At 53.7% G+C, this 24,222-nt stretch overlaps 1 protein-coding gene across 3 annotated transcripts in view; it reads left to right on the forward strand.

The window, feature by feature from the left end:
• AXIN2 (axin 2) overlaps positions 1–13,280 on the forward strand; it is a 30,026-nt gene extending 16,746 nt beyond the window's left edge. For 2 of the 3 annotated variants that reach the window (XM_021678520.2, XM_021678519.1), the window contains exons 4-11: positions 2,027–2,129; positions 4,549–4,689; positions 4,820–5,325; positions 5,591–5,782; positions 6,073–6,306; positions 6,751–6,846; positions 8,104–8,271; positions 11,734–13,280. In XM_021678520.2, the coding sequence (XP_021534195.1) occupies positions 2,027–2,129; positions 4,549–4,689; positions 4,820–5,325; positions 5,591–5,782; positions 6,073–6,306; positions 6,751–6,846; positions 8,104–8,271; positions 11,734–11,860 (1,567 nt within the window). In that variant the 3' untranslated portion in view covers positions 11,861–13,280. The remainder of the gene's footprint in view (positions 1–2,026; positions 2,130–4,548; positions 4,690–4,819; positions 5,326–5,590; positions 5,783–6,072; positions 6,307–6,750; positions 6,847–8,103; positions 8,272–11,733) is intronic. The other variant, XM_021678521.1, reaches the window with a different exon arrangement.
• The last annotated feature ends 10,942 nt before the right edge of the window (positions 13,281–24,222 follow it).

Genomic DNA, 24,222 nt, shown 5'->3' on the forward strand with positions numbered 1-24,222 from the left:
CATGGCCAACTCTAGGTCATGTCACAGTAAAGACAAGCTGGGGTGGATGGAGGCTTTCCTTTACTTTTCTTACCTCCTCCACTTCCTTTTTTTTTTTTTTTTTTTGGAATATAATGATGAAGGACATAGGGGCTCATCCTGCCTGCAGGTCTTTGCTCAAAGGTCACCTTTGCAGTGAGGACTTCGTTGGTACCCCCCCCACACACACATTAAACTGGAACTCTCACCCCCACCCCATCCTTTCTTCCCATTTCCTGCCCTGTATTTTGTCCCAGTACTTACCACTTTCTAGAAAACATGCTATAGATTTTGCTTTGATATTTTCCGCTTCTTGCCTACCACCCATTAGAATATAAGCTTTGTGGTGCAGCCACTCTGGAAAACAGTATGGAGGTTCCTCAAAAAGTTGAAAATAGAGCTACCATATAATCCAGCAATTGCACTACTGGGTATTTACCCCAAAGATACAAAAGTAGGGATCCGAAAGGGTACGTGCACCCCGATGTTTATAGCAGCAATGTCCACAATAGCCAAACTGTGGAAAGAGCCAAGATGTCCATCGACAGATGAATGGATAAAGAAGAGGTGGTATATATATACAATGGAATATTATGCAGCCATCAAAAGGAATGAGATCTTGCCATTTGCAACGACGTGGATGGAACTGCTGGAGGGTATTATGCTGAGCGAAATAAGTCAAACAGAGAAAGACATGTATCATATGACCTCACTGATATGAGGAATTCTTAATTGCAGGAAACAAACTGAGGGTTGCTGGAGTGGGAGGTGGGGTGGGAGGGAGGGGGTGACTGGGTGATAGACACTGGGGAGGGTATGTACTCTGGTAAGCGCTGTGAATTGTGCAAGACTGTTGAATCTCAGATCTGTACCTCTGAAACAAATAATGCAATATATGTTAAGAAAAAAAAAAAAGAAGGTAGCAGGAGGGGAAGAATGAAGGGGGGGAAATCGGAGGGGTAGACGAACCATGAGAGACGATGGACTCTGAAAAACAAACTGAGGGTTCTAGAGGGGAGGGGGATGGGAGGATGGGTTAGCCTGGTGATGGGTATTGAGGAGGGCACGTTCTGCATGGAGCACTGGGTGTTATGCACAAACAATGAATCATGGAACACTACATCTAAAACTAATGATGTAATGTATGGGGATTAACATAAGAATAAAAAAATTAAAAAAAAAAAAAAGAATATAAGCTTTGTGAGGGCAGTCGTCTGCATTTTTATCCCCTTCCTTCACTGCTGTCTCGCCCGGCACCTGGAACAAGGTCTCACATAGTAGGTACTCAAATATTTGAAATTGCCCGGAGTGCCACATAGTAGGGGCTTTCTCTTTATGCCCACATTGGTCATGTGTCCTTGGGAATTCCTTAGTTTGGGGGGTGGCAGGGTTTGGAGCCGAGGGAAGGAAGGAGCCCAAAGATATTCTTGTGGCTGATTTATAAGAGGAAGACATTTGGAAACAGTTGGGGGCTTGACTGTTAGAGAATGACGCACCCCTTCATTAATGCCTGGCTCGGCTGTCTGCGGGCCTGGTCCCTCTTCCTGCAGTGTTTTGCCCCGGTGTGTGCTCCAGAAGGCCCTGGGGTCCTGATCTGGGGCAGTACAGCCAACTGTGAGGAGGCCCAAAGGGGCCTCAGGTTCTCCTGCTTGGGCTACTTGTAAGATAAAATGGGGAACCTTCACTTTGACTGGGCTGGCTAGAGTGTAACCATTTCCAAGGCAGAGCTTGAAGGAGGAGCTTACCAAGCTCTTTCCGAGCTGTCGATCCTGCATCTGAGAGGGAGCCAAGTTGACAGAGGTGATTGATGAGCAGAGGGTTTGGCAGTTTGATCTTGGATTGGTCTTTCCCCTTGGGAATAGCCATGGGGCCCAGGACGGGGGCACACGTGCATGGAGGCATGCAAGGGCCCTGTCCGTCGGTGGGATCTCAGGAGGGCTTGTGAGTTAGCCCACGTGCTGAAAGCATCCTCGTGAGCCTGTGGGTTCTGTCTTTTCCCTTCCCTTAGAGATGGAATCCCTCCTTATCGTGTGGGGAGTAAGAAACAGCTCCAGAGAGAAATGCATCGCAGTGTGAAGGCCAATGGCCAAGTGTCTCTACCTCATTTCCCGGTGAGTATAGTCCGGAGGGGGAAGGTAGATATTTTTGGCCATGTTGAATCTTGTAGAAGAGGGATAGGAGGTGGAGGGGGGAAGGTCTAGGATAAGAGAAGCAGTGCCTGGGGTCTTCTAGGGGAAAGGGAAGAGAGGGGGGAACCAGGGAAGAGGTGTTACCTGGTTCCTTGGGGTGTGATGCTGAGCAGAGTGAAGCTCAAGATGACCGACTTGAACCTCTACATTTTCTCAATTCAAAAAAGAAAGTTCTTTTCAAAAAAGAAACCAAAGCAGTTCTCTTCCAGAAACCAAGCAATGGTGGGAGTTAAACCGTGCTTCCTTCCATGGGTTCCCACTAGAATGGAGGCCCCCCAAGGGCAGAGAGTTTTGTCTATTCTGTGAAATGCCCTGTCCACAGCGATTAGAACAGTGGCTGGCTCATAACAGGTACTTACTAAAACGTGTTGATTGAATCAGCGAATGAGGAGGCTAGAGGAATCTCTGCCTCCCGCAGAAGGGAAATTGCATCCCTAGGACGTTTCTCCTGTTGACTTCCAAAGCCCTGAAGGGCAGCTGTCCCGTCTTGTCCGTTCCCAACCCCAGAACTTGCTTTAGAACCTTCTGTTGAATCTGCACCTAATGAATGCTGAATGAATGAAGCCTTTGGAAGGTAGGATCTCATGAGCAACTTCCCCCTGTGATTGACGTGAGAGGCCAGCTTGGCGTGAAGATCCTTTCCTGGTATCTCCTCTTCCATTTCCAAGTCCTGGAGGGCAGCCAGCATGTGGCCCCCTAAACTCAGCAGAGGCCCCTCGTCTGTGTTTTAGGAGCTGTGCTTCTTGCCATACACTGAGATCCAAGATTGCAAGAACACTGTTCCTTGGGGAGGGGAGGAGAGTGCCCAGCTTCGAGCGGCATCTCCGCTCACGAATCCTTCTGGCCAGCTTCCAAGAATTCAGTTGGCCCATCAGTGATGTTGCGTTCAGAAAATTAACACACCCAGTTGCTAATCCCATGTTGCATTACTGGATTGTTTTCGCTAGAGCAGCTCCCCTCTGAAAGCCCCTGACACAGTCCAGGGAGGACTTAACTTGGTCCGAAAATTTAGCATGGTACGATGCTTTCCTGGGTCCCTTCAGCATCCCCCTCCTCAATAATATTACCCCGCAAATACAGCAGTATTGAGGATACAGGTGTTTTTGGGCAGGGCTGTGGGGGTGCAGGGGAGTATGTGTGTGAATAAAAGTTCTACTGTCCAAGCTTGTAAATTAGATGATTTTGTCCTGGGGTGTGGAAATCGACTTTCTCCATAAGGCAGCGCTTTGATCCGGGCTGAGCCGAGCTAGCCTGCATGACAACGGCTGGCTCCTGGGGTGGGGTGGGGGGGGGGGGGGGGGGGGCTTGGGCTTTCTCTACCCACCCCCCCACGGAGTTCCAGGCTCACTGGCTGCCGGTCGCCTTCATGAGCCCAGCCCAGCTGCAGGGGGAACGCGGGCCTTCGCGGGTGGGCTTTGTGCTGCCCCCACCCGTGCTGAAGGAAAGGGCAAAGCAAGAGGGAAATTGAGGAAGGAACAGGCCGGCAACCGGGGGGAGGGGGTGGCTGGAGGACCGGCAGTGGTCGGAGAGCCGGGCGGTGGGAGTCCTCTGTTTGCTGCTTTTGGCAGCACCCTCTATGCCTTTTTATATTCTGTACTTGATTTGGAGATGTTCCCTTTTCCCTTGATAGACCAGCTTCGGGCAGCCCAGCTCAGCGGTGCTCTGCCGCTAGCCCGCAGCATCTTCCTTCATTTTCTGTACAAAGAGCTGGGGAGATCTAGGACAGTGTTGAGACAACACCACCTCAAAGGTGCGCAGTGTGCGGCCACGAAATAAATTACCACTTCCTCTGATCCGGCCGTGTGACTCCCTTTTTTTTTCCCCCGCTTCTTCCCCCTGCCCCCACCTCCCTTCCAATCTTATTTTTTTTTTTTTCAAATTTCCAGCTCCCTTTCTGTTTAGGCTCTACTTTTTATTCCTTGAGTTGGTCCCTCTCCCCTCCCCACCACAGAGGGCTGCCTTTTTTTTTTTTTTTTTTTGATGTTTGACAACAGTCTTTGAAGATTCTCTACTTCAGAGTAGCTACTGATGGGCTGGTTGTACTACAGAGAGAACAAGCGGGGCCTCTCGGAGAGCGACCAACTGCTCCTGCCCAAGGCAAACGCTGGTGGGGACCATGGCTCTCCATGAGGCCGCGGCGCCGGCGCATAAAGCTCCCGAGCAGCCCGGGCGCCGCGCCCGCCGCTCTCCGCCGCCCGCCCACCCGTCCGTCCGTCTGTCCGTCCGTGCGCCTGTGGCTGTGGCCGGGGCCGAGGCCGCCAGGCCCGGGAAGCTCCGGCGGGGGCGCCGCGTGCTGGCCCCGCTGAACGTGCCTCGTGGCTTCCCTCCCCGTGCCCCGTAGAGAACCCACCGCCTGCCCAAGGAGATGACCCCCGTGGAGCCCGCCACCTTCGCGGCCGAGCTCATCTCCAGGCTGGAGAAGCTGAAGCTGGAGCTGGAGAGCCGCCACAGCCTGGAGGAGCGCCTGCAGCAGATCCGAGAGGTAGCGCCAGGCCCTGTCCCTTCCCCGGTCCCCGCGTCCCCGCGCCGCCCCTCCCCTTGACCCCCTGGCGGCCCAGGCTGGCCCCTCCTGCTTACCCGGTCACTGCCCCTTCTGCCGCCTGCCCCTCCAGGATGAAGAGAAGGAGGCCTCTGAGCTAGCGCTGAGCCCCAGGGACGGGGGGCCCACCCCGCACCCCCTCTCCCTCCTGCCCTCCGGCAGCTACGAGGAGGACCCGCAGACCATTCTGGACGACCACCTGTCCAGGGTCCTCAAGACCCCCGGCTGCCAGTCTCCAGGCGTGGGCCGCTACAGCCCCCGCTCCCGCTCCCCCGACCACCACCACCACCAGGAGCAGTACCACCCCCTGCTCCCGCCTGGGGGCAAGTTGCCCCCCGTGGCAGCCCCACAGGCCGGTTGCCCCCTCCTCGGAGCCAGGGGCTTCGTGACCAAGCAGACGACGAAGCACGTCCACCACCACTACATCCACCACCACGGCCTCCCCAAGACCAGGGAGGAGATGGAGGCAGAAGCCGCACAGAGGGTGCGCTGCTTCTGTCCCGGGGGCGCCGGCTACTACTGCTACCCCAAGTGCAGGAGCCACCCCAAGGCTCTGGAGCCCGCGGCCGAGCAGTTTGGGTGAGTGTCGGGTGGACCGGAGTGTCCCCGCGGGGCTTTCTCTCCCACCTAGAGCCCCGGGCGGGTGCGAGGTTGGGGGGCGGGGTTCAGAGGTCACAGGCATTTAGCTTCCAGGAGGGAGGCGCAGGGTGGGGGGGGCGGGGCAGGGGAAGCAGGTGCATGGGTCCTTCGTGTCACCCCGCCACTTGCCGACCTGTCCCGATTCGAGGCGTCCCAGAGCTGTAACGGGGCCTCTGGGCTGGGTGTGGTTCTTGGTTCCCCACAGCAACAGAGGCAGTGCCCTGCCCAAGCGAAGTGGGAAAAGCGTGGAGCCGGGCCTGGCCCTGCCCGCCAGGGAAGGAGGGGCCCCCGGCGGAGCTGGGGCCCTGCAGCTTCCCGGGGAGGAAGGAGACAGGTCGCAGGATGTCTGGCAGTGGATGCTGGAGAGCGAGCGGCAGAGCAAACCCAAGCCCCCTAGGTAAACCACACCCGCCGCCGCGGAGGTCTTGTGGGGATGGCTGTTCTTGCAGTCGGCCGAACACAAATGGGACCGTTTGCTCCTGCTGTCTTAACAGTAAACGTTGGCCTGAGCGGACCACAAAAATGCCCTGTTTTGGCACCGCCCCTGTCCATGTGATGATAGGGTCATTTTTTTTTTTTTCCTCTTCTCTCTGAAGGCAGGATAGAGAAGTTTCTACTGAAGTCACATTTTCCAGTTTTTTCTAACCCAGTTTCTTTCTTCTGCTCTCTCTCTCACTCCTTGCTCAGTGCCCAAAGCACAAAAAAGGCTTACCCCTTGGAGTCCGCCCGTGCGTCCCCGGCCGAGCGAGCTGGCCGGCACCACCTGCTGGGGGGCAGCAACGGGCACACCCGCTCTGCCCCCCGAGCCCCCGCGTTCACCCAGGACCCCGCGATGCCTCCCCTGACCCCGCCCAACACACTGGCGCAGCTGGAAGAGGCCTGCCGCCGGCTGGCTGAGGTGTCCAAGCCCCCAAAGCAGCGGTGAGTGGCCGCAGAGCGGAGGTGAGGGTCTCGGGCGCTTCTCAGGGAGGAGGGATGGCTTCTGGCCACGTACGCATCTCCTTCCCACCTGCTAGAAATTGTTCCTTTTAGTTCTGTTCATTCTGAAGAGCCAGCCGGGATCTGCTTATTAGGCAAGGCAGGCCCGGGAGGAGAGTGAATTTCCGTCTGTTCCTTACAAATGCCCCGATCGCGCAAGGCTGGGTAGATGAGCATGTAAGAGGCCCTGACCTGACCGATGGAGGATCCAGGGCCTCGGCCCTTTGCCTGGGCTGGCATCGCCCCGTCCCGGGCTCCCAGGGGGCTTAGGATGGCTATTCCCCGTGGATGGAAGTTGGGTCTACGGTGAGGGCCCAGAGCCTTCGGCTTTTCCGTCTGCTCCCCACTTGCCTTACTCTCCGTCCCCCACTCCCGCTGTGTCCTCAGATGCTGTGCAGGAGGTCAGCAGAGGGACAGGAACCACTCGGCCACTGGTCAGACGGGAGCCGCGCCCTTCTCCAACCCCAGCCTGGCTTCCGAAGAGTGAGTGTCTTTACCTGACATTGCTGAGAGCCCCCTCGTGGTTTATATTTCAGGGCATTGACTCCCTGGCGTTGGGATTCTTGAAAACTTTTTCTAGTATATAAAATCCCCTTGATTTGAACAGTAGCCACTAGGAACGGTAAACGCGGCTATTGCCATAAATCGGGATCTTGGCCATAAATCGGGAACTTGGAAACACTGCCTGCGCTGGGAGATGCGTTGTGACTTGGGACAACAGGTGTTGCTTCCTGAAGGGACGGATGGCTCAGGGTTCCCGGGTACGCACTCCTCAAAAGCTGAGACGTGCAGCCGTGAGCAGATGGATAAAAGGGGGTCCCCGACCCCGGATGGAAACGTTGCCCTCATTCAGCTTGCAAGCTAGCAAGTTGGAAACGTGTTGTCGCATGGAGCAGGAAGGTGCTTCACCACTGCAGAGACCGAGGACGGTCTTTGTTGTTTGGCTTGGGGAGAGCACCGTGTCTTCCCCAGTGGTGCCATGATTCTTTCCGTAAGGTTACGCTCTTGCCAAGTGGGCCGAGAAGCCTGGCTCCGTTGAATTCCAGGATGATGCATTTAGAAAGAAATTGGCTACAGGGGTCTAAAATGGTCTAAATAATTCAAGTTTTCTTTCTTTGCTCATTCATCTTGAGCAATGAGCCATATTTAAAGGCCTGCAGCTTTTTTTTTTTTTTTTTTTAAGCCCCTCTGCAAACTCAGAATAAATGAGGGAGGTCGAAATGACCGAGCTAACCATCCCAGCGGGCTCTGGCGTCCATGCCGTCCAGGGGATGCTCTGGGTTTGTCTCTACAGCATTCCCTCATGGGGCTGAGTGAACCCACGGCTCTGTGGCAGCTTCTCCCCGCTTCTTCCTTGGCAAGCGCCCCACTTGTGCCATCCCAAAAGAGACCCATTTGGTGGTAGCGAGGGGAGCAATAGTGTGTACAACCCAAAGGAGATCATCCCTGCCCGGTGCCCCATGCAGATGACCTGGACTGTGGGCCTCCAGAGTAGCTGCCTCTGTGACATGGGAGGGGGGCGTGGGGGCCCACACCCAGACCCGCTTTGAGCTCATAGCTGCAGCCTTGCTTTCTCTCTGGAGAACGTGTTGGAGAGCCTGTGTGTGTGTGGTGTGTGGGGTGTGTGGGGTGTGTGGGGGTGTGGGGGTGTGGTGTGTGGGGGTGTGGTGTGTGTGGGTGTGGTGTGTGCGCTTGCTGCCTTCGAATGCTGAACTTGTTGCATTCCATTTTCCTTCTCAGTCACAAAGAGCCAAAGAAGCTGGCGGGGGTCCACGCACTCCAGGCCAGCGAGTTGGTCGTCACATACTTTTTCTGTGGAGAAGAAATTCCATACAGGAGGATGCTGAAGGCTCAGAGCTTGACCCTGGGCCACTTTAAAGAGCAGCTCAGCAAAAAGGGAAATTATAGGTAAGAGCCCTGCGGCTTCTTGCTGCTCCACACTTTGTTTGCTCAGAACAGAGAGCCAGAGTCGCTTCCCTGGCCTGGCCAGACCCGGAGGGGCCATCGGGAGGGGGCTCAGGAGGCGCTCAGGGAGGCCATTGGGCTGCCTGGCGCTTCTGTTCCTTCTCATTTCCTCTCTCCCCTCACCACTGACAGAAATAACAGCAGCAGCAGGGAGACCGCTGGGAGGGCTCTGGGGGGACCTGGACGGGCTTTTTCTACCCAGGTGAACGAGACTCTGAAGGAGGAAGGGGGCTTGAGCAGGACAGCTGGGTTTGGGCCATCTCATTCAGGCCCTTCCTGAAAGGCAGAGAGCGGTGTGTGTCAGGGAGAGACAGACGGACAGACCGATGAGGCTTGGGTCTTAGGAGAGACTGTCCACGCTGAAGGCTTGGGGAAGGGCAGAGGCCATGGCCTGGAAATGGAGACGGCATTCTCCTTCCTCAGCCTCTCTCCCTGAAGAGCTGCCTCACGGTGTGGAATGGATCATGTAAAGCAGAAATGCTCTTGTGTCCATAACAGAGAGGGGCCGGCCCCATGCGTGGGCACCGGGTGGACGGGGCCCGGCACTCGCCCTCCCCCCAGCCCTCCTCCCTCTCTACGTGGTGGAGACACCCGCCTGGTCTTCTAGGGCCCCAGAGAGGATTCTAGAGTGGGGACCGTTCCTTGGTCACCTCCCCCTGAACGTGGGTGGGGTGGGAGGGTGATGATTCCACCTGCGTTTATCCAGAGTCCTAGCTGCTCCTCCTCGATGGCCTTCCTCCCAAGGGAGTATGTGGGCTCTGCTCCAGCCATATCTCGGGTTGCGGTGCGCAGGGCCAGGGAGGGGCACGCGAGGTGCGGCGCACTCACTTTAAGGAGGGGCAGTCGGTGCTCAGAAGGTGCCAACCCGCCCCACCTCGAGCCCGAGATGGGAGGGGAGAAGTCTAATCGCATGAGCGACCAGCCAGGTGGGCTCCGGCCCCTGGAGCCCGCCTCCGGGGCCCCGAGACCCCGTCCCTTCCGGAGCAGGCCCTTGCAGCTCTCCCAGCCACTCCACCTGGGAGCTGGTTGGGCCGGGGGCCCAGAGTGATCCCTCTGCAGGGAAAGGCTGGGGCTCAGGGGCTTGGACCTGTAAGTGACTGAGGAGCAGGGCGTGGAGCTAGGCTTTAGAGCTTTCCATTTGACACCAGGGCAGAGACGATTCTGAAAATGTATCCAAGGGTTTGGGGAGCAGGCCTGGCTCCTAATGCTGCTGCTTCTTCCTCTTCTTCTTCTTCTTCTTCTTTTTTTTATCTTGAACAGACACAAGGTGAAACTAATTACACAAGTGTGCCCCTCCAGGGATTCATTTTGAGCTCAGCTTTGACTCGGCTGGACTTTGAGTGGAACTGCAGGTGACCTTCAGGGAGAAGGGCTCTGGAGCGCCGAGTGGAGGCTGCAGGGGGGGCTTCGCGCTCAGCCACTCCGGCCACATCTGGCTCTGATTTTTTTTCCTAAGGCACACTTAATAAGCCTGGCTTTGAAGCCCCGGCTTCCCCTTTAATGCACAAAGACTTGCACAAATGGTTGACTCTCAAATTCTTTACTGATTGGATCAGGCTGTGGCCAGACCCTTCCCAGCCGTCTTATCTCTCCGTACTTGCTCTCCGGCTGGAGCGGGCTCGGGGAGGCACCGGGTGCCAGGCCTGGCCCTCCCAGCGGGGGTGGTGCCCCGTCCTCCCGTGCGCTCCCCCTCACCCCCCAATAAAAAGCCCAGCGAGGATGGGGCCGCGGAGTGGGGGGACCTGGGCTGCACTGAGTAATCTCAACATGGCAGGGGTTCAAAAGGAGAACAGTCTCTCCAGATGTGCCAGACGCTGTTGGTGCCAGATGTCAGAAGAAAGCGCAGTTTGCCACATAAAGCATGTTGTAGTGGAAAAGCCCGTTTCTTGGAGAAGATGAGGGCAGCGCAGTGCGTTTGAAGTCTGGGGGCCGGGGCCGAGGGAATGTGGCCTCTCTCCTCTCTGGAAGAGGTTACAGTTCTGAAGAAGGTCTCTGCGTGTTTGCTCAGGGGTGCCATGGAAGCCCGACTTGGTAGAGCCGAGGGGTCGGAGCTGGGGGGGCTGAGGGGCACGACCGAGGGTGGCGTCAGAATTGGAGCCTCGTATCAGGAGGAGGGCCTTCCCCTGCCACTGTCCGGGGGCCCCTGTGTGCCGTGCCCCTCCCCACCCCCGCTCGGGCTCCCCAAGTACCCCGACCTGCTGGATAGGAAGCGTTCTCCCCGCTGCCCCGTCCGGGCCGTGCCGTTCACCCCGGTGCTGTGGCCCAGCTGGGAACACTAACAACAAGGAACCTTGACTAAACCCAGCTGGTTCACTTTATTTAGCCTTATCTCCTATGAAAGTATTTGGCTTGCTTTCATTAAAGAGGAAAGAAGTTGAGCTCTAACCGAGGGGAATTCTTTTTTTTTTTTTCCTTTTAAATGAAAAGAGAGGAAAAAAAACTGTAACCCTGAGACACAAATTTTTTGAGAGAGCTGTCCCCCTCCCCCCAGAGGACCAGGACCCTCCCTCCATGAGTGGCCTTTATTGGCTGAAGGTGACAGCTTGCAGGGGCGAGTTTAATCCGTCTGAGGGGTCTCCCTGGAAGGGGCTGGCGAAGGAAGGGGCCAGGGAGTGGGCCCGCCTGGAGGACAGCAGTTGTTTCTGAATGTGGCCCTCCTGGGAGAGGCCGGTCATTTGCGTCCACACAATTAAACAGCCTTAGAAGAAAGAAGTCTGGGGTGGGATAAAAGGAACCTTTAATCAAGGGGCATAATAGAAGGGTCTTTAGTGTTTGACCCTGGAGGGGTGGGGGGGAGTGGAGTGGGGGGGAACGGGGAGAAGAGAGGAGAGTAGCCGGGGCCAGGGCTGTCTGCAACCCTGGGAAGCAAGATGGCTCTGGCCAGCCTCCTGCCGCGGCCACCGAGGAAAGCAGCCTGTCCCATGGCTGTGGCAGGGAGAGGCCAGAGGAGCGGGCCTGTGGGTGCTGCAGGGTGGGAAGGACAGGAGAGGTGTCAGCCTTCCACAGACTTCTACAGGTTCAGGGTGGCTGGGCCTCTTGGAGGAGCCCCCCCGCCCCGCCCGACGGTTGCTGCAAATGGACCAGGCGTGTCTTGCCCTTCCCAACCCCCGCACCCTCCCGATAAGGGGAGAAAGAAGCAGGCAGCTGTCCTCCGCAGAGTGTGTGTGGGGTGGGGGGGCCCAGCATTCTGGGCCCAAGGCCGCAGGTGGGAGGCCGCCCTGTCGCGCCCCGGCGGCCGGCGCAGATCAGAGGCGGCCAGAGGCGGCGCAGATCAGAGGCGGCCATGCACACGTGTGCGGCAGAACCCTCAGGACCCCTCCATCCTCCGTGTTGACATCACCTTTCTCCTTAGCAAGGTAGAAAACGCACTTTTCACCAAGACGCTCTTTGGGTTTTCCTTTTAAGGTATTACTTCAAAAAAGCAAGCGACGAGTTTGCCTGTGGAGCCGTGTTTGAGGAGATCTGGGATGATGAGGCGGTGCTCCCCATGTACGAAGGCAGGATTCTGGGGAAGGTGGAGAGGATCGACTGAGCCTCGGGGGTCGGGCCCCCAGCGCAAGTGCGGGGCCGCTGCCCGCGCCACCGGCCTTGGCCGTGACGGACCGCGACGAGACATTTTGAAGGAAAACTAAACCAATGAAGAAGACAAAAATCCCGGGAAGAATTGGCCACTGGCCACTTGGGGAGGGTGGGGAGGGCAGGGAGGTTGGTTTTCACTATTCACCAGCTGGGTACTGAGATAAGAAAAGCCTGAACTATTTATTAAAAACATGACCACTCTTGGCTATTGAAGATGCTGACTGTATTTGAGAGACTGCCATACATAATATATGACCGCCTAGGGATCTGAAATCCATAAACTAAGAGAAACTGTGTATAGCTTACCTGAACAGGAATCCTTACTGCTATTTATTGAACAATTGATTCCCCACCCCCGGCCCCAGTTTATGGATATGCTGCTTTAAACACGGTAGGGGGAGAGGGGAAGTTTTAATTGTCCTGTCCAAACTTGGGAGTTGAGCTAGGGGCGCATTAATGATTTCTTTAAGGGGAATTATTACGCTTTGCCCTGCATTTCTCCAAGTGAAGACAGACTTTTTAAAAATGCTGCCCTACCATTGACACACGCAGAAAATTGGTGCATTTTTTTTTTCCTACGCTGCTCTATTTTGTCATAAAGGTCTTGAGGAGCAATTTATGTTGCAACATCACTGCCATTTGGGGTCATCATGTGGGATGGGATCCATCGTGGGGCGGGGGGGAGCCTCATTTGGGGGACCCCAGATTTCCTCAGTAACTCCTAACTCCCCGCCAAGGCCCAGCGCCCAGTGGCTGAGGCCCGCTAGAACCTTGGAGTTCAACTCGTGCTTGCATTGAAACCGTTCCTTGGAGGGTTGGTTGGTTGGTTGGTTGGTTGGTTGGTTGGTTGGTTTTTTTAACTAGTCGTTGGACCACCGCCATTCTGGAAGCCACCACCCCTCCCCCCTTGCCCTGCAAAGAAGCGGACAGTTGCGGGAAGACCTAGCAGCACCCTTTCCTCCAGACACCTCCATTTTGACGTTCGGGTTTTCGTGTTAAGTTAATCTGTACATTCTGTTTTTGCCATTGTTACTTGTACTATACGTCTGTATATATTGTACAACAGAAGAGTATTAATCCACTATCTCTAGTGCTTGACTTGAAATCAGTACAGTACCTGTACCTGCACGGTGTCCTGCTCCGTGTGTCGCCCTATATTGAGGGCTCCAACTTTCCCTTGTTTTTTGAAAGGGGTTTATGTATAAATATATTTTATGCCTTTTTACTACAAGTCTTGTACTCAATGACTTTTGCCATGGCATTTTGTTCTACTTATACTGTAAATTATGCATTATAAAGAGTTCATTTAAGGAAAATTACTTGGTACAATAATTATTGTAATTAAGAGATGTAGCCTTTATTAAAATTTTATATTTTTCAAAACGTCCGCCTCGTCTTTGGGTCCCCCCGGGGTGGGAGCAGGGCAGAGGTGGCCTTTTGTGTGTGAACACCTGCGCTTTCCCACCTTGCCTGAGCCCATCTCTGGCTGACCTTGACCTCTTCTCGCCCAGCCAGGCTCTACCCTGGGGTTTTGAAAAACTCTGTCTTCAAAGTCACCTGGCTGACTGGCTGAGGATCTTCTTGTCCTCAAGAAGGGCGGGCTGTAGACAACTTCCTCTGCCCTTCCCCTTTCCTTTGCCTCCTGAGTGCAGCCTCTTCCTCGAAGGCAGGTCTCATCTGGCCAGGTAGGTCCTGGAGATAAGGAGCAGAGGTGGGTTAGTCCCAGGAAATGTCCAGAAAAATGGCGTGCGGGTCTTGGATGTCCAGTGGAGCTGATGAACCCTGAGCTCAGTGCTAACCAGCCAGCCTCTCCGTAGCTGTGTGAGTGACCTCAGCTGATGCTTTCAGCAAGGGGCTGGCATTATTGAGGGTCCAGGCTGGAAAGGGCGTGGGGGAAAAAAAAGGTGGTTCAGCAAGAAAACCACATGGTTCACTGGACCGTTTACTTCGTGTGGCCACGGAAGTCGGCTGACCGTTGTTCACTCAAATTCGGGTTACCTCCCAGTGCGCAGAGCGCTCAGAGGTCGGGCTGTGTTTCCGATCTGGGAGAGCAGGCCTAGCTTCCTAAAAGAGTCCTATAAGGAACGCATTTTAAGAAAGAAGGGGTCCGTTGGACTTGGCTTCTCAAGTACGGAGTTTTTCTGCGGTGGGGTCTGCAGCAAATCTGGCTGGCTTTCTGTCCCCGTTGGACAGTAAGGCCAGGGCTCTGGCCGCGTGGGGTGAGGGGCCGGCTGGAACGGGGCCAGCCTCAGGGCGGCAGGGTTAGGAGGCATGGGGTGGCCGCTGGCGGGGCAGGCCAGGGTGCAAGAGTCCTTGATCTTGGTCCTAATGATGCAGCTTGCCGCACCCGCCCCTCCCGGCTGGAATGGGGGCTCACAGCAGAGGTATCCTGAACCCACTTCCAAATTGTAAGGTTCTTTCCAACCCGAAAGGACCAAGAGATTGAACCTGGTGTGGGCGGTGTGGGTGGCGCGTTAGGGCTTTTAATCTTCAGGCCTTTTGAGTCATCCCATGAAAATAATGGGATAAAACACAGGCCTGGGGCTCAGACAAAGTCTAGTGGACCGTGGGCATCTGTGAGAAAGCGAGCCAGCCGGCGATGGACCACTCACGTTTGCAGCTCTTCTGAGAGGGCCCATTTCTCTGCCTCTCGCATTTTTTTTTTTTTAAAGATTTTATTTATTTGAGAGAGAGAATGAGAGAGAGCACATGAGAGGGGGGAGGGTCAGAGGGAGAAGCAGACCCCCTGCCGAGCAGGGAGTCCGATGCGGGGCTCGATCCCAGGACCCCAGGACCCCAGGACCATGACCCGAGCCGAAGGCAGACGCTTAACGACTGAACCACCCAGGCACCCCATTTTATTAGATTCTTTTTTTTTTAAAGATTTTATTTATTTATTTGAGAGAGCGAGAATGAGAGAGAGTACATGAGAGGGGGGAGGGTCAGAGAAAGAAGCAGGCTCCTCGCCGAGCAGGGAGCCCGATGCGGGACTCGATCCCGGGACTCCAGGATCATGACCTGAGCCGAAGGCAGTCGCCCAACCAACTGAGCCACCCAGGCGCCCCCGTTTTATTAGATTCTTAAAGGGGTCTGTGACTCAAAAGAAAAAGCTAAAACGTGGTTTGGGCCGTCTGCTCTTTCTTCCCTGCCCCCCAATCATTTACTACCCAACCCAGCCCTTCAGGAAGCCTCTGCCCACTCCTTCCCCGCCAGCCCCCACCCCCCCCTCCAGCTCCAGCAGCCACACACCCCAGCCCCACCTACCAGACAGGACCTGCATCAATCCCACCTCTCCCAAAGGAGTTGCACTTGCTCAGGTGCTCCTGGATCCTCCCCTTCCTGAACTCCAGCTTCCAGTCTGAATCACCCACTTAGTGCTCATTCCCTGGTGCTTCCTTGTGCTCTGGCCTTATTTCTCAGATTAATTGTTAACCAGCTAATCAGAGAGGTGGGGCACAGACCGGAGGGGCGGGGCAAGTTTCTGCCTCTACTAAGTGAGGATAATAAATGTGCTCACTTCCAGAGCTGCTGTGACGGCCGAGTGAGGTGCGGAGGCTCAGGATCTCTCTCTGGGTCTCTGGGTACTTCGGCTCCATCCTTACCGCCTATGTTATTATTAGCTCCTCATTTGGAAATTCCATCCCTCCCCATTCCTGCTGCAACATCTGGGCTCTGGCATCCCGCTTCCCTTGCCCCTGGTACACAACCAAGAGGGTGGTGGGCAAATGGGCCGGTAGGATGCCTGATGGGGGGCTTTCAGCTAGAGCAGAGCCTTGGCCCCAGAGCATCTTTAAGTTTTCATTAAAGCTATTACTTTATACAGTACTTGGGAATTCTGTGTGGACTCTCACCTAGGGTGACAGACAGTTCATGTAGGGAGGCTTGAAATGTGGGGGAAAAGGATCCTGTTCTACTCTCCCCCTGCCCCCAAATATGTTGGGATCAAAGTTGTGCTGTCAAAGAAGGAAATTGGCAATTACCCCAAAGAAAATACTCCAGTCTATTAGAATAATTAGGTTAGATTTTTGTTGTTGGTTTTCCTTGTTGTTCTTTTTGGTAAAGAATAGTAGTCCTTTTTTTTTTTTTAACCTTTAATAAATCATTTGGTTGTACAGGAACTCCCCAAATAATGTAGATGATTCCAAAGAGGGATTCACACCTTCCTTAGCATCCTTATTCCACGTCATCAACCCGATTTTCTAAAAATCTCATAATGAGAGTGAGCCTCTACTGTATTCTATGGCTTGTCCCAGGAAGGGGGTCCTCCCGCTAGATAACGCCCAGTTCTGAAAACATAAATTCCCTGTGCTTCATCCACACCAACCTTTAAGTTCCCCTAACGTTGCTCTGCTGCTCAGAGCCTTTGCATATGCTGTTCCCTCTGCCGGGAACACACCCCCTCCCTCAGCCCTTCTTGAGATTGTCTGCCTTTCAGCCTTCAGGTCTTGACTTAAATGTCAGAGGTCCTCCCTGACCATCGGGTCCACGTATGTCCTCACCTGGTCCTCCCTATACAGAAGTTCCTTTGCCTGTTCACAGCACATTCTCCTTTGTCACTAGACAATAAGGATTTCGTTGCCCACTTATTCACCCATGAGGCAGGGAGTAGACATGCTTCTATTTACCACTATGTATATAACAGCCAACACGGTGCTTGGCGCCTAGTAGGCACTCAATATTTATAGAATTGATGCAAAAGAAGAAAATAGAAATTGCCAATAGCAATTTTAGTATCACCTATAATGAAAATAATCACTATTAACACTTTACGGTATCCTTCCAGGTTAAAACACACACACACACGCATTGGACCACATGGTGCATATTATTTTGTAATCTGTATTTTTCACTCAATAACATGTCATTGGCGTATTTCCATATCGATAATATTCTTCTGCATTGCTCTACAACATAACTTAAATGTATGGCTGCATTTGTTTAACTAATGACGTATGGTTGGACATTTATATAGTTTACAAATTCTGCAATTATAGGTCACATTGTAATGAAATCTTTCTAGCTAACCACTCACTCAGTATTCACGGCTAAATCGTCTTCAGTTATTAGGATGAAGGTTTTCCATGTAGAATTTCTGGATCAAAGGTCCTTTTTAGGGCTTTGGCCGCTTCCTGCTGGCCTGTCTGAGACGCTGGCTTGTCTCTGCCTCTCCGGTGCCTCCCTCACAGCTGGCCCTCGAGCCACGGTTATACCAGCCCCTTAAATCTCAAGCCTGCACAGTCAAGGCTCCCCCCAGTCTGAGCCGAGCCTGCCTTTCTGGGATGATCTCCGTTTTCAAGCTGGGTTGCCTTGAGCAATGAACGTCCCTCCACCTGGGTCTGCCGCTTTGTAAACTGAGGAGAGTCACGAGCATCCTTCACAGGGCTGATGAAAGTCGCTAAGGCGCACACAGTTCTTGGGAGTGAGTCTAGCCTCATACGCGTCAGCTGCTACGATCACCCGCTGATCCCCACCGTCCAGTCTTTATAACTGACTCTGCTCAGCCCTTTCCCTCCTTTCTCTCACCTGTGAAACGCAAGCCCTGGTGTGCCCCTCCACGCTCCTCCCTGCCCCCGCCCCAGCCTCCCCTCCAGAATCCAGGGGGGCCCTGACTTTCTCTGGTGCTCAGCCTGTGCTCACTTCTATTTTTCCCTTCCTCCTCCCCTGAGTTGTAAGCCACTTTGAGGCCAGGGTCTGTGTCTGTGTCTCAGACTTTGATGTACAAGGGCTTTACGGATAGGGGCACCTGTCTGGCTCAGCTGGTGGAGCATGTGACTCTTGGGGTTGTGAGTTCAAGCCCCACATTGGATGTAGAGATGACTTAAAAATAACATCTTTAAAAGAAAAAAAGGAAGAGCTTTACAGATAAAAAGTCACCCTGGGTGATACAGAGAGTGCCGGGTAAGACTCCTCCAGATATCCTGTGACCACACATGACCCTTCATAACCCTCCGTCTGACTTTGCTGCATTTTCCCCAAACTCAACTTTGGACCAAACTATGTTGTTGGGAGCCCCTGAGCCTTTCACGCTCTTTGTATCAGACATGGTACATGGAGGGGATCAGGGGAGGATCACAGGCTTTGAGGTTGGCTTTCTCTCCCACCATCTCCCAGTGATCTCAACAAGAAGACGCTGGAAACCAGCCATGAACGGTGTTGTGGGTAGGGTGCCCCATTTAGCAATTTAAAATACAGGACCCCCAATTAAATTTGAATTTCATATAAATGATGAATAATTTTTTAGTATAAGTATGTCCCATGCAGTAGTTGGGGCATACTTACACTAGAAACCTATCGGTTTGTCTGAAATTCAAACTTCACTGGGCATCTGGCATTTAATCTGGGAGACTCCAGTTGTGGTAGGTGCTTTGGATCGTCCACTCAACCTTCCTTCCTCTTTACTTCTCATGAGCTTTCTTATACTACAGAGATGGGAAAGTTAAATCCTAATTTTCCAGACTGCTTTGTGTCCAAATTCCAAGTGGGTTCCATCATTTAGATCCGCTCACCAGGAGAGAGGGGCGTCTTCCTTTGGTTTTTGTTTGCCCACAGGCAAAGCCACGGAGTCACGGGGCTTTACTGCAGCCGCATGGACGTCTGTTCCCAGGACCCCGGGTCCTGAGAGGTGTGGAGCTGGGAGACACCCCATTGCGGTGTCCCAACACTAGCTCCTGGATAAGTAGTGACTGGCAGCTTCCTGATAACAGGGCTGTGCCCCTGACGGTCTCTCCGGCCATATTCTGAGGTCCTGGGTGTTAGGACTTCTTCACCGTAACTCTTTGGGAGGACACAATTCAACCCATAACACATACTTAGGGTGGTGTCTGTCTCCTGGCTGATCACACTGTGACTCTTATCATTTTGTCTGTCCTAACAGGAAAAGAGAAGCACAAATCTTTCAACGAGAAAAACTTCCACGATCACCTCAAGGAGAAATGCACCGTGACCACGCGCAAGGCCTCCGTTCTCCCTCTGCCCGCCAATCACTTCACCCTCCGTCTGACTTCCTCCCCATCACTACATCCTCCCTGCCCACCTCCCTTCCCAGACCTGAGCAGACTAAGCCCGTTATCCTGGGCGCACTCCATCCTGACTCCTCCACACACCTCTGCTTCCATTTCTACTCAGCCTTGGTCAAACCAGAGAATCCAGGTTGCTGATCTTCACCCACCGGAAGATGAAGCCAGAATCTAAGCCTTTTCCCCCGATGCCCAGGGTAAAACAGTATGAAAAGCAGGAGATGTAACTGTCTTTCTCTTGGCTACCAAGATATAAAACCCTGAAATAGGTCACTGGGAGATATTACGGAATTTCAACCTCCAAAGATTTCCAGGTGGAGAATATAAAGCCAATACACCTTCCACGGCTTTTGGACCTCTTCTGGCCTGGAGGCTGCATCCGTCCTAGACGAGCTGTCCAAATCTCTTCCTCCCTGGGGTTCTGACTGTGGCAGGTTTGCAATCCCAAAGGGAAGGGGTCAGCTCCCAGGTCATTGGTGGTCGCGGTGATGAGGGGTAGTTCTTACGGATTTTTAGGGGAGGCTTTCTGTCTTGGCAGGGACCTTCATTGGTTTACTGAGCCTCAGCTCCCATCCCGGACCAGGCAGTGGGTGCCCGGTGCCTGTTTCCACGAGGGTAAAATCTCTTGCGACAATCTATTGTATAAATGATTTGTGAGTCATTGTCAAGCACTTGGCGGGCTGAAGACAGCAAGAAGCAATCAGTCTTCTGATCAACATGGTTTGTTAGCATAAAAGCTTTGGGCTGCAGCATCCTCCAGATGACACCCACTTCTTGGCGTGCCTGAGATGGCCACAGGCCTTTGTTGTTCATTCATCCAGCCCAAAAGAAGCCCAGGGGGTGAGAGAAGGAGGAGGGGCACGTGCTGGGGGAGGGGCACAGCTGCCTTCCATCTGAGCCCGCTCCCTGGCCAGGCGCAGTGGGAACCAGCCCCTCCTGGAGGAGCAGAGACCCCTCCCAACCTCACTTTAGGGGACAGAGCTGCTTGAGCCACCTGCTTCCCAATCGGCCAGAGGCCAATTATCCAGATTGAGGGACAGCCAGGTCCCCAGGGTGAGAGACAGAGAGACAGTGAGAAAATGAATTAAACGGAAGAGTGGATTATGGTAGAAAAGAGGTTGGCTTGTAGAGTGTTTTGACATGAGCAGCTTAGAGTTTTTTTCCCCTTTAATTTGTATCCCCCACCCATGACAAAAATAAATAGTCATGGTTAAAAAAAATTTTTGAAAAATTCATAGAATTACATAAAAGACAAAGAAATCCACCTATAATCCCACTACCCAGAGATAACAGTCGATAATATATTGGTGTATTCCCTTCCAATATGCGGCATGCTCCCTCGCTCAGTAAAGTGTTCTGAGCGTCTCATAATTATTCAGGGTAAATCTCGACACATGTGAGTATTTTCATTGTTTCGAGCAAACTTGGTGGCCATTTCTGTGAACTGCCCTGGTCACTGTGCTGATCTGTCTTGATCCCTCCACCCGAACCTCCTTTTCCAACAAGAGGCAGAACACAGCCTCTCCTACTTGGGGGCCGGAGGACGGTGAGGCCCCGGATAGGCTCCGGAGTCTCTAGGAATTGTAGAATACACTCTGGACCCAGAAAGAATAGCTTGGAGTTCCTGCCTGCCCTGCCCTGCCCTGCCCTGCCCTGCCCTGCCCCTTACCTGCTGGGAGGTCCTGCTCCTTGATCACACCTGCTTGATTCCTCTACTGGTTGTCGGATTCCGTTGCTCCTCTCCTGCCTTTGTACATCTGATGAGGTCTTGTTTCCTGTCCTGGTTTATCTCCACCCTTTTGCCTCCATCCAGCACATAGTGTTTTCCCCATCACCACCTTCCAAGAATCGCCATAAATGACAGTGAGATTTGTCCTTGCCATGGTCATCTGTTATTTTATTCGGCCCAGCATCCATGTTTTCATCTCTGGATAACAGCACCTTGCTTTCCCTTTGGGGAACAACACTCAGCTACAAAAATGGTACCTGATCTGTCCAGTTAATATATTCCATCACTTTGGCTCTCATGAGTGGCTCAGGGATGGACATGTGACTTAAGTCGGTCCAATGAGACAACTTAAGTTGGTCCAATAAACTATGGGCCTTGTGCCAGGCATTTGGAGAATGGGGTGCTCTCTTTCTACTGGGGCTTCTGAAATGGTAGGACAAAATCTTGGAGCTTCTGGGGGCCAAGAAGTGGAGAAGGCTTACCTGCCATTGAAGCCAACAAAGAAATCCAGAGCTACAAGATGGAGGGGTGGGGGCAGAGAGAAAGATCAACCAAGTCTTGTCAGCATCTCTTGGATTCTCGGATTCAACTGCCCAAGAGCCCAGCCTGTGAGTCAGCAAATCTTGTCATCTGTTTTTTCCTTAAGTCAATTTGACTTGGGTTTCTGTCATACTCAACCAAAAGAATTTTAACTAATAATACAGCTCCTGTCCTAGAGGAGGGAATACCTGTTCTCAAGGCCAATTTGGATGTCAGAAAGCCCAGGTTCCTGGAGTTTGAGGTCTATGCATTACATGGCCTGAAATGGGGGAAGAGATTCAAGAGGAGAAACCGGTGGCTTTGAGAAACAGAGTGATGAAGAGATACCTCAAGTTCAAGTTCTGGAGAATGGCACGGTTAGATGCTAGCAACCAAAGCCTCGGGTTATATAATGGCCTTTATGTAACGTGACCCTTGGGACCCAAGCCCATGTTCACTGTTCTCTGCTGAACATCCTCATCACCAACACCTACTGAGAGGTACCGTGTACCCATACCAGGCGTGGGGCGGGGTGGGGCGGCGGGGAGACAGACGATGAAGACATGGCCCCCAACCTGGATTAGCACCGGGTTGAGACATTAAAATTCAGTGTGAGGAGTGCCCGCATAGAGCTTGTCCGGAGACCCAGAGGAGGGCCACCTCTGCTTGGGCTGTCCAGAGGAAGGCCACTTCTGGGCTGGGGCGTGCAGGGTCCTGGGGACTGATCAGGAGAATAATGGAAGGGCATTCCTGGGAGAGGCAAGAAGGTGGGCGAGAAGGAGGGACAGCAGAGGCCATGAAGCAGAGCAGGTGGCCAAGAGTACCTGCGGTCTTCCAGGGCTGGGCTGCGCCCCAGCTGAGGGGAGGGGCGCCTTTGATCTGGGAAAAGCTAACCCTGGTGGAGCCCTGAGAGACCCCAAAGCGGGAGCAGCAGACTTTCCCCCCCTCCTGCCCCGCTTCCCCTCCCCTCCCCCATGTTTTCCTCCCCTCCCCTTCCCTCCCACTCCTCCTGAGTCCCCTCTGTTCTCCCTCTCTACTTCCTCCTCACTTCTCCCCCTCTCGGGTCCCTGTTTCTCCCCCTTCCCTCGTCTGTCTCCTCCTTCTCCCTTCCATCTCCCCTTGCCTCTCCCAATCTCTCCCTCCTTCCCTCTTTCTCCTTCCTCCTACCCCTTTTCTCCTCCCTTTCCTGCCCCTACCCCTCCTCCTCTGGCCCTCCCCGGCCTGCCCCACCTCCCAGCCACACCCCCAGTGTGATGGGGGTGAGCCCCATCCCTGCCCTCCAGCAGCTACAATCTCTCACGGGCGTATTTTGGTCCAGAGATGCCCCCACAGCCCTGGCCATCCCCCACCCCGAAAAGGAACTCTCCTGGTGGGGATGCCCCCTACCCCCACTCTCAGAAGGGAGGTCCTGAGACCGGAGAGCCCTGGGCGCAGGGAAGCTGCCGCGCAGAAGGGAAGTAAGCACGGAGCTGACTCTCCTGTTATTATTTTTCTCCCCTGGGGGTCACGAGCAAAGAATTCTGGGCTTCGAGTCTTTATAGATCCTCACTCCCTTGGCAACCCAGCACTCCTGTCCAACCTGGAGTGTTTAATTACCAAGGAAAAGAATGATTTTTTTTTTTTCCCTGAGAATCCATTTAATTATTTGATTGCACAGTAACCAAAGAGTGTGAGCGGCCCGTAGCCAGAAGGGACTTCAAAGCAATACCTTGATGTTGCTGAGTGGGGCATTAATGGGTTCTGAAGGGAGGAGGTTGCTAAAGAGAGGGAAAGTATTCAAAGCAATCCTGCCAGCAATCTCAAAAAATGCATAAACACTGGAATGCTCCGCCGGAGAGGGAAGGCGAGTTCAAAGGGACTGGGAGAGTTTTCATGTAAAGTTTAGAGTTTAAGGCGTGACTGCTGGCTAGGGAGCCTCAGCGTTTGAACTCTTGTTTATTAAAAACAGTTTCCCAGCCATTCAGCGGATTCCCAAAGACAAGAGAGAAACGCAGACTTTTTCAGTGTGCAAGATTTAAAGGCTTCATTGATTTCTACCTAGGGTTCCCCCTCACCCCCCAGCCCCCCCAGCCCCGCTTTTGTGCTTGCTCGCTTTTCTTTTTTTAATTTTCTTTCTTTTTTTGGATCAAGTTTTTAAAATCCCACTATCAGAGGGTGATGGCAGCCGAGAGAGAGGTCTGCCCCCACCCTGTCCCATCCGGGAGAGCAGGTTGCTGTCACACTGCACTGCTTGGGGTGGGGGTGGGGGGGTGCCGAGCGGCTGATGACCCTGTCCCGGGTCCCTTGGATTCTTTCAGAGGCAGGGGGACCGGCCTAGACTCTGGGCCCAGCTCTGGCCCTGGCCGGCTCAGCAGGGCTGCTGGAAGTGGGGTTCTCCACCTCTGCTCTTGTTTCCCAGGGTAATGGAGGGGAGCATCTGCCCTCAGAAGGGGCTCAGAGGAGACCTTCAGTTTCCCAGGCCTGATTTCCAAGCCCAGGGCCATGGACCAGTATCTTGTACTGACCCCATACTGTTAATGGATGGGGGGGGGTGGTGGAGGGTGGGAATCACATTTTAAAGGTGATTTAAATGAATTCTAGGAGAGCTTTCAAACCTCAGGACTCTCTGGCTCCAGCCTCCAAAGCCTCAGCGTCGCTGACACTGACTGAGCGACTGAGCGGTGCTTGGGGTGCCTGGTCAGTCTCCCGTTCCCCGTGCCAGAGGGAAGTGAGCTTTCTCTCTCGGGCCAGGCCAGCACCCAGAAAGCCAGAGGCAGCTCAGGACAGAGCTACAACTCACCGGAGACTCTGGTCTCTGAGAAATGTTTCCCTCCTTCCTCTCTGGCCTTACTCCCTTGGAAAACCAGCCACTGCATAAGGTGACAGACATCCCACAGGGTGCGTCAGCTCACCCTGGAGCGCTTACTTGTGGCTTCTCAAGCTCCAGGCTCAGGTTCCTTGCAGGATCGTGAACCACTGGAAAGCGTATCTATCGGAAGCCATGACCAGACCCTCCTTTCAATTAGGGCTTCTCTGCCCTTCCTCTGAGGACAAGGCCTAAGATCTCACCCA

Source organism: Neomonachus schauinslandi, chromosome 15 (genome assembly GCF_002201575.2).
Source record: "Neomonachus schauinslandi chromosome 15, ASM220157v2, whole genome shotgun sequence".
NCBI classification, from domain to species: Eukaryota; Metazoa; Chordata; class Mammalia; order Carnivora; family Phocidae; genus Neomonachus; species Neomonachus schauinslandi.